Genomic DNA, 9362 nt, shown 5'->3' with positions numbered 1-9362 from the left:
GAGAGAGAGAGAGAGAGAGAGAGAGAGAGAGAGAGAGGGAGGAATAAAAACAGAGTGTTGATCATTGTTCAGAGGTTGTCGCGCCTCGGTGCGTGCGCTCCGTCTAAATAATAGGATAGCTTATTACTATTATTAGGGTGTGTTGTTACCGTTCTTCTTGTTGTTTTAAACATTGATGAGTCTTTTATTTTATTTTACTTTTTTTTTTCTTTTTTTTTAAAAACTATTGTTGGTTGCTGTTGTTGTTTTTAATGTTGTTGGGTTTTTTTCGCGCTCATATGACCTTATGCAGTTGCGAGCACCGTAAAACCTTACTAAAACTGAACTTTAAAAACGCTGGATATGTACGTAGTTATGGTAGTGGTAGTGGTATAGTAGTAGTAGCTGTAGCTGTAGTAGGTGTAGTAGTAGTAGTAGCAGCAGCAACAACAGCAACAGCAGCAGCAGCAGCAGCAGTAGTAATAGTAGTAGTAGTAGTAGGTAGTAGTAGTAGTAGTAGGTAGTAGTAGTAGTAGTTATTGTAGTAGTAGTAGTTGTAGTTGTAGTATTTGTTGTTGTTACTTCTCTGTCCCCACACAAACATGCATGCCCTACTCACTCACTCTAGACTAAGACATTTTTTTTGTTTGGTTCCTTTTCACAGCATCCCAAGCTCAAGTCTCGGCTCCAGCAGCGCTACTTTGAAGGGAAGCAGGACGTTGGGAAGGGGGTGCCTGACAACAACAGCCACAGCAACAGCAACAGCACGGCCAACGGTGACAGCGAGCAGGAGGGGTCAGAGGTCGACCACATGAAGTCCGGCAACCTTGACCTTCTTGCGCGGGCGGCCAACCTCCACACGACGGCCTCGGAACAACGGAAGTTGTTGGAAGAGAGGTCAAGAGGAGCCCACGGCGTCAGGCGTCTCCATAGCGACAGTGAGGGCAAGGAGGAGTTCGAGGGGGTGGAGGAGGATGAGTTGGTTGCTGGCTTGCCGCCCCCTGATATGCCGGTTCTGATCCGACAAGACGCCTTGATGTCCCCTGTCGGTGTTGTTGACTCGTCTCTAATCACGGACGACGGTAGGGACCTCCGGGCCCACCATCACGACTCGAACTCAAACCAATCGGTTAATCTAAGTCATAAGAACAGTGCGCGAGAGTCGTCGCCGCCCAACCATTACAGAAATGGAGACAATCGTGGTGAGATTTTCGCGAACAGTTTCCCGCATTTTATGCCTTCCGGGAAAGCATCGGCGAGAAACGTTGTGGCTCATCCCACCAGGAAGATGGGACTTCTTGAAGAGGAGTTACTGAAGACGGATTCGAACCTGGAACAGCGTGCACGTGTGCTGTTGCAGCACTACCAGAACGGGTACCACGCCGCCAGAGAGTCTGTGGTTCGGGAGATGTCTCTGAGCGAGTCGGAAGACATTGCTAATGGAGCCGTTTTGTCGGCTCGGGGGGAAGGGGAGAATGGCAAGCCAAAACGGGCTCCCATCTCCGCCCAAGAACTGATTAAAATCAGAGCGGCTGAGAATCTGCTCCGCCAACATTATCAAAACAACAACAGCAGCAACAACAGCAGTGGTATAAACGGCTACAGCAGCAGCAACGGCCACCACCACCACGAGCAGCACAACTCCGAGCCACGCCGTCACCAGAACGAAAGCGGGCATCGTGTAAACGGACGCGGATCCCCCAGTCCTCCAGGTTCAATCCGCCATCATCTTGGTAGCCACCCCCACAAACAGCAACAACAACAGCAGCTGCAACAACAGCAGCAACAGCAACAGCGCCATCCCCAGCACCACATGGCGATCCATCAAAACCAGCAGTCGCGGGTTCTCCAACAGCACGGTGAAAGTGGTCTTCTCTCCTCCAGACGGGAAGGAGGTTCTCAACGCTCACATATCGGCCAGCATCGTGACATCTACAACCACCACCACCACCCGACCAGATTCGGACCCACACGATCTCAACCCATCTCATCTCAGAGCTCGCGAATCGCCAGCATCATCGCCGAAGAACTTCAGAAAGAAGACTCGGACTGTGATCACGACCGTGGCACGTGCAAAAATGTTCCCTTTATTCACCGCATCATGAGTGAAGAAACAGCCTCCGCACGCCCGGCTGTCTACCGCGGACGGCGCAGGTCCAGGACTAGCAGCGCCACCCAGGGCAACATGCCCGCCTCTCAGCTGCGACAAAGTAGGTCGCCTCTCTCACCACCAGCCGCCGTCGCCACTTACGCAACGAACAATACTATTGTAGAAAGAGTGGCTCGGAACTATCTGAACGAGGGACAGATCGAGAGTTTGTTGAGATCTCAAATCACGTCACAGGCTGAGCCTGGGCAAGTCAAAAGTCACCACCAACACAACCACCATCGCCATCATCATCATCATCATCATCAACCTAACGGTCATCATCATGATGACCATCACCAACAGCACCGTGAGCCATCCACAAACGCCAACGTCCCCTCCTTCCTAACGCACGCTCACTCCGCCAAAGTCCTCGTACCCTCCCACTTACGTCATCAGAACGGATTAACTCCTAACGTACGTGACGTCATACCAGATGACGAGCAACCTGAAGACCTCAGTCTCAAATCCCGGAAGCGGAAGTTAAACGAAATAGAGGAGACAGACGCCCAAATCCTCCGCTCTTCGTATTTCTTAGGGTCGAACCCCGACTCCCCGGTCAGCGAGCCCAGCAGCAGAGGATACTTCTCCAGCCCCACTTCCCCTTTGACCTCTGTGGCCTCGTCCCCGACGCTCCTCATTGGCTCCCCTCACTCCCGGAAGTCAGCGTCGCCTAGCAACTCAGACCGCGAGTGCGACTACACCACGACCAGCGACCTTCCCCGGAGCGTCCTCAAAGCCTCGGGTCACTGGGAGAAGAGGGGTCACGTTCACGGCCTTGACCTAGCTCACACCGTCGCCATTGACAATAAAATCCTCGCTGAGAAGAGACGGTTGGAAGCTTTGGCCAGATGGTCGAACACGAGAGACAATGAAATGGACCTTCACTGAAGAACTTCATTCATGTGTTTTTCTACTGTATTATTATTAATAATACTAGTATTTTTATGATTAATTTTGTTATTATTATTATTATGCAGCCTACACTCCTTCTTTGGTCTGTTTTGTCGGACGGACGCAATCAAATTGGAAGAGACAGTAGTAGACTGGTTTGACGAAGACCCATCAAGTCATTAAAATACATTAAATACTTTATTCCAGAATCGCCTTTGTGCGTACGTCACTGGCTCAGGGCTCTCCTATGGATAGAGTTAGAGTCATGTGTCGTGCGTCTATGGTTGATTCGGTTCTATTCTTGCCCCATTGTTTGAATATTGATAAATAATGATGATGAATACACAAATAAGTTTGTGAAGACTAAAACATTTTCCCTGGTTGTTTTCTTTCTTTACATTTGGTTGAGAATGGATGAGTGAGTGTGATGAGCAGAATGTTGTGACACAGTAGCTTCAGCACACTTTGTAGCTGAATTTTTTAATTTTTTTTTTACTGTAATGTTTTTGTGCATTGCTGTTGTTATTTTTGTTGTTGTTGTTGTTGTTGTTGTTGTTGTTGTTGTTGTTGTTGTTGTTGTTCTTATTGTCGTTGTTGGTTGTAGTTGTTGTTGTTGTTGGTGGTGGTGGTAGTGGTCGTCGTTGTGGTTGATAAATGTTATTGTTGCTGTTGGTTTTTTAAAATACCTTTCTTGCAACTGTTGCTTCTTGTTACCTTTAATGTTGTTGTTCCTATTCTTCTTTCCTGTTACTGTTGTTTATTTCCTGTATAGCTTTTACTTTTCTGTTGTTTTCTGACTGAAAAAGACGATTGAAGGTGTTCTTTGTGGAAAAGACATACCACAGAGATTCAACAGGGTGGTTGGTGTGTGCTCTGGTGTGGTTTGCTTTTTCTTTCCTATCAAACATCTATCGTCTTTATCTCCTCTCCTTCTTTTTTGTGCTTATTACTCTCTTGTAACACATCTATTCTTCGGCACTTACATGACCTTACGTGTATTGTGTTGCAAGTGCCGTAAAGCTCTTACGAAAGAAAGGTAATGAAAGGAAGCCACATATATATGCATACACGCGCGCGCGCGCGCGCACACACACACACACACACACACACACACACACACACACACACACACACACATACTGAGCCTGATGTGAGATAAGTATTTGCCTGAAGGTTTTTGTGAATAACACCTTTGCTTGAGAGACGAAGGATGCAAGTACTTTCCCACACGGGCGTCGTTCGCGTGATGGATTGGACCTAGATCCAGATCTAGTCATTTATGGGATGGGTGGTTTCTATTCATATTTTCAAACTCAACTGATCCAAAATATAAATGTGAGGCGGGCTAACAAAATGAGTTACTTCTCGCAATCCATGAATGGAGATATCAGCCAAAACTCAACACGAGGGTCATATTTGTAAACTCTAAACCAATGCCATTCTCTTCAAGTGTAACATGTCTTGTATAATTTCATACTGATAAATTGTAAATCTTCAACCTAAACATTTGATGTTTCTTTTTCCATGGGTCTAAATATGAGAAGTAAATCATTTTGTCAGCACACTTCAAAAATACATGTAGCTGTTTGGACGAGTGACTGATAAGTTGAGATCGTTATATGAATTGTAAGTCTAAATATTTTTTGTGTTCCCTTGGACACGATTTAGATAATTTAGGAGGCACCAATATTGACAACTAGCTGGATACCCTGTTCGATGAAAGAATTGATCGTCAAGTCACTGTGGGAACCGTGCGCTCTGCATGTGAACGGAATCCTCACTTGCGAACAATGGCGTCTTGGACTTTCCCAAGATTAGATCTAAACGAATCTAAAGAGAATACACTGACCGCTAGGACACTGAGAAGATCTTGATTACAGAAGGTGAAAGAAGAACGGGTTTACATTCCCATCAACACAATTGCAAGACGGGCTGCTTCGACTCTGCCTGAGTGAGATATAACCCAAATAAAGATACTCGATTTAAAAAGTAAGAAAACCCCCCCAACCCATTCCCACAAGGGAAGTGAACTCTTGTCTATTGAGTGTGACAGCCAGGATTCTACCCTCTACACGACAGACCTCGATCCACAGGAAATAGACAAACCAGACAGCACAGCAGAAAGTACTTTCTAAAAAGTTTTAGTAAACTATTTATGGTACCTTTATATAATATATTTATAATACGCTAATTCTAGAAAGTAACATAGAAACAAAAGGAGGAAGAGAGATAAGGTCGATAGAAGTTTGACAGGGAAGATGTTTAACCAGACCAGAATGCCCGTCAACCACCCTCGCAGAAACTCTGACCACCTTTCAGTGTGGGTATGAGTAAAACGTTATTCCCGCATCCGATCCAGATACTGGGGATTGCTTTGTTAGTGACACAACTTCCTGGGCCTTCGGTATAATTTAGTAGGGTGGACAGTTCTTTTCCACGACGTTTTTACTACTCCACCTTGAAGTCTGGTATCCATTACTCCTGGGTGGGATGGAGGGAGAGGGGTGGGGGTGTAAAAATCCGTATGCGAACCGAGGCTCAAACCCGACTGCGACCCCTAGAATGGTCCGGATTTTGCGCTCTTGGTTTCCCCCCAATTCTACATTCGAAGGCAAACGATCAGGTGGTTTGGACATCTCACGCGTACGGCACCTCATCAGCTTGCCAGTAAAGCCTACTACAGGAAACTATCAGGGTACAAGGCAAGAGGAAGACCAAAAAAGGCCCGGATTCAGATGAGAACGTACAATATCCCACCCAGCCAGGCCATAAAGCTTGCTAGAGACAGGGAACTCTTTCTCCCCTCGACACCCTAGAGGTACAAGAGGAAGGATACAGTAAAGTAAAGTAAAGCAAGGTTTCCCCCCACCAGGGCAGTGCTGCTGACTGAAGTGTCTTTAGGCCATTCCCAAAGGGGGGGTATTAATATGTTTTTATGCACAGTAGAATTGTAAATGGGCTGATTTATCAATGTAGTGCTCATACATGTACTGTGTCGGAACAACATAGGGAGAACTGATGCTTTTTTCTTTCCTTATCCTTACTATTGTCATTTTTCCTCTACTTCTTTTGTATGTTTGTCACTCTCTTGTGAACTGCTATTTCTGGGATGCCTTGATAGTCGAAGCAGACTTTATGCTATTGAGGCTAGAAAGGTGAGCAGAGTAAGTCCCCGTTTAGACTTTTCTGTTGTCGTCCACCCCTTTGCGCATATATGACCTTATGCAGTTGCGAGTGCCGTAAAACCTAACTGAAACTTAAAAAAAAGCACACTAAGTCAAGCAGTTCCATTATGGTGGGTTATACTTTAAACGTCTTCAGTTGGTAGGAAATTCTGAATTTTGCGCGGGTGGAGGCCGAAGCCTACTTTTATCGATTTTTGACCACCAAGGTATCTTATACGTGCCCAACTTGCACACGAGACCTTGGAGATTTTTCGCCCTTGTCCGAGAAGGTAGGTGTAGATCTTTCCTACCAGAAGATCAGGGATGTGGCTGAAAGAGCCAAGGAGAAACAATGGAAAGGCTGCAGAAAGGGCTAGGAGCCCAGAGGAGGGGGCAAAGGAGGCGAGGGGGTGTGGGGAAGAAAGTGGAGACGAAAGCAGACGACATTAAATTGCTAAAGAGCAGGAAAAGTGGTGAAAGGAGACAATTTTAGAGACGTGTAGGAGGGACGCACTCCTTACCTTGTGTCTTGTCTTGTGTGTTGTTGTCCACTGGAATGGCCGACGAGTTGGGCGGCTGGTTAGCTCCCTAGAGTCTCGCTCAGCTCCCTGGTCAGTCATGAGTTGTCTTGTCGGTGCGAGGTCATTGTTTCCATGTAGGCTCGTGGCCGCTACAGTCACCCACCAGCACCGACAAGACGGTTTCTTAGTTGAAACGGCGAGGCGGCCTCAACGGTCTTCCGGACCGTGAGACCTTGGCTCTGGACGGCTGAGGCTCTGATGCCTTTGATGGAGGCCGACCACGCCTGGGGGGATTGGCAACCTGGACAGGTTCAGAATTGTCGACATGATCTGGTTTCAGTCGATCAATGGAGACCTGCTCCTGATGTCCGCCAACATTCAACAAAAAAAGTTTTGTCAGACTTGTCCAAAACCTTGTATGGTCCAGTGTATGGACGTTGTTGAGGCTTTTGTCGATCGTCACGACGAACAAACACAAAGTCTGATGTTTTCAGCGAAGATGGGACATTTGAAAACGGTCGGAGTTGTGGAGCCGTTGGTTTTGGAGCCAATTTCTGAACACGTGCTCGGAGTGTATCGAAAAGTTGTCTGGGCCTCCTGGTTCTCACGGTACAAACTCCACGCGTAAGCTCGTTGATGCCGTCTGAAGTGCGTGTATGCTTTCATTGTCCTGGGCAGTAGCCATGGCCCTGTAGTCCAAATTGAATGTGACCTGAAGAATGGATAGAGACAAGAAGTCTGCAACAACGTTGGGTTTACCTGAGATGTGCCGCACGTTGGTGGTAGATTCAGAAATGTATGCGAGCTGACGTTGTTGGCGTCTGCGGACCAGGGCTCAGAAATCTTGGACATAGCTGCCGTCAAGGGCTTGTGGTCGGGGAAAGCCGTAAAGCATCTGCCTTCTAGCATGAAACGAAAATGTCTGACAGCCATGTAGAGGCCGAATAGTTCGCGGTCGAAAGCACTGTACTTCTTTTCCGTTGGACGAAGGCGTCGGCTGAAGAACGCCAAAGGTTGCCAGGATCCATTAGTGTACTGCTCTAACACAGATCCTACAGCTTGGTTAGAGGCGTCGGTAGTCAATGCAATTTCGACATCGGCCTGGGGGTGAGAGAGCATGGAAGCTGTTGCGAGTTCTTGCTTGCTTTGCTGGAAGGCGTTGGACATTTCTTGGGACCAAGAGGGTGACGATTGCTTTCTTCCTGCTTTCAAAGCATCATACAGTGGGGTCATAATCTTTGCCGCGCTAGGGATGAGGCAATGGTAAAAATTGATCATGCCAAAATATTGTAGGAGGCGTGACCGTGTTGTGATGTGGGAAAACGTCAATGGTCCTGACTTTGTCATAAAGAGGGGTTGATCCTGAGGCAGTGACATGGGGACCAAGGACTGGGGGCCCCGTAGTATGTATATGGTGCAATACTCCGTGTTTCCGCTCTGACGCAGAGAAGGTGGCCTGTACGATTTCTGAAAATTCTGAAAGGACTCTTCGGAATTTATTGCACTGAGGATCAACGAGGGCTAGCTGTGCACAAGAAATGTTGCTAAATTGTACAGGGATATGTGACTATGGTCTCTACTTCAATCAACTGTTGTCCTCTGATATCCACCAAAAGGTTGTGTTGGCGAAGGACATCCGTGCCTTAAAGGGCACGTTTGACGTCCGCGACGACGAGTCTTACGGGTAAACACCTGCTGTGGGGTTTGATGGTTATATTGGGCGTACCAAAGGTTGGAATGTTGGTGCTGTTGGCTGCTATTATCGGTGGCCCTGAGCGAACCAGGCCTGTGGGCCTGATGTCCAAAACGAAGGAAGTTTAATCGCAACAGAACTTACTTGGGAGCTGGCCATTGTCGTTGTAGCTGCACAGGTACAATCCAAAGAATTTCACAAAATTTCACTGAATCGCTGGTTCGAGCGGCTCGTCGGGGTCACCAATGTAGGAGTGGCACACTCCTTACCTTGTGTCTTGTCTTGTGTGTAGTTGTCGATTGGAATGGCGGACGGGTTGGGCGGCTGGTTAGCTCCTTGAGAGTCCCGCTCAGCTCCCCGGTCAGTCATGAGTTGTCTTGTCGGTGCGAGGTCATTGTTTACATGTAGGCCCGTGGCCGCTAAAGAAGAAAATTTTTCCGTCGCTCGCCGGATTCGAACCCCGGACTCTTGAATGACAGGGGAACATTTTAACTTCTGGCCACGAGAGCCCCCTCAAACGTATGTGGTTGAAAGCAGTTTTCGTAGCAATATATTCTCCATCTGGCTCGGTACTGTTAGAGACGGATGTGAATAACTTCGGAGGCCCCTTTTCTTAATGCTTGCTGATGTTCTTGTTTTTCTTCTTGTTCTTGATTCTGGTCTTGTTCTTGTTCTTGTTCTTGTTGTTTTAACCCATTCTCATTCTTGTTCTTCCATCTTGTAACACACCCGAAAAAGACATAGTGATCATAGTTCACGTCTTTCTCTCTCCCTCTGTCTCTCTTTCCCCCCACTTTCTTTTTCTCTCCCTTTGTCTGTCCCTCTCCTATTCTGTCTCCTTCACCAGATTTCACAATCTACTTTTCAAATCTCTCTGTCTCTGTCTCTGTCTCTGTCTCTGTCTCTCTCTGTCTCTCTGTCTCTCTCTCTCTCTCTCTCTCTCTCTCTCTCTCTCTCTCTCTCTC

At 47.2% G+C, this 9362-nt stretch overlaps 1 protein-coding gene across 1 annotated transcript in view; it reads left to right on the top strand.

The window, feature by feature from the left end:
* The window catches only part of LOC101855982, a 17557-nt gene extending 14167 nt beyond the window's left edge, over nt 1-3390 (top strand). The window contains exon 3 of the mRNA XM_005110047.3: nt 644-3390. Coding sequence (XP_005110104.1) covers nt 644-3016 — 2373 coding nt within the window. The 3' untranslated portion in view covers nt 3017-3390. The remainder of the gene's footprint in view (nt 1-643) is intronic.
* The last annotated feature ends 5972 nt before the right edge of the window (nt 3391-9362 follow it).

The sequence above is a fragment of the Aplysia californica genome, unplaced genomic scaffold, assembly GCF_000002075.1.
Source record: "Aplysia californica isolate F4 #8 unplaced genomic scaffold, AplCal3.0 scaffold00846, whole genome shotgun sequence".
Classification (NCBI taxonomy): domain Eukaryota; kingdom Metazoa; phylum Mollusca; class Gastropoda; order Aplysiida; family Aplysiidae; genus Aplysia; species Aplysia californica.
The sequence above is the reverse complement of the archived record's forward strand: the minus strand, read 5'-3'. Positions and strand labels throughout refer to the sequence as shown.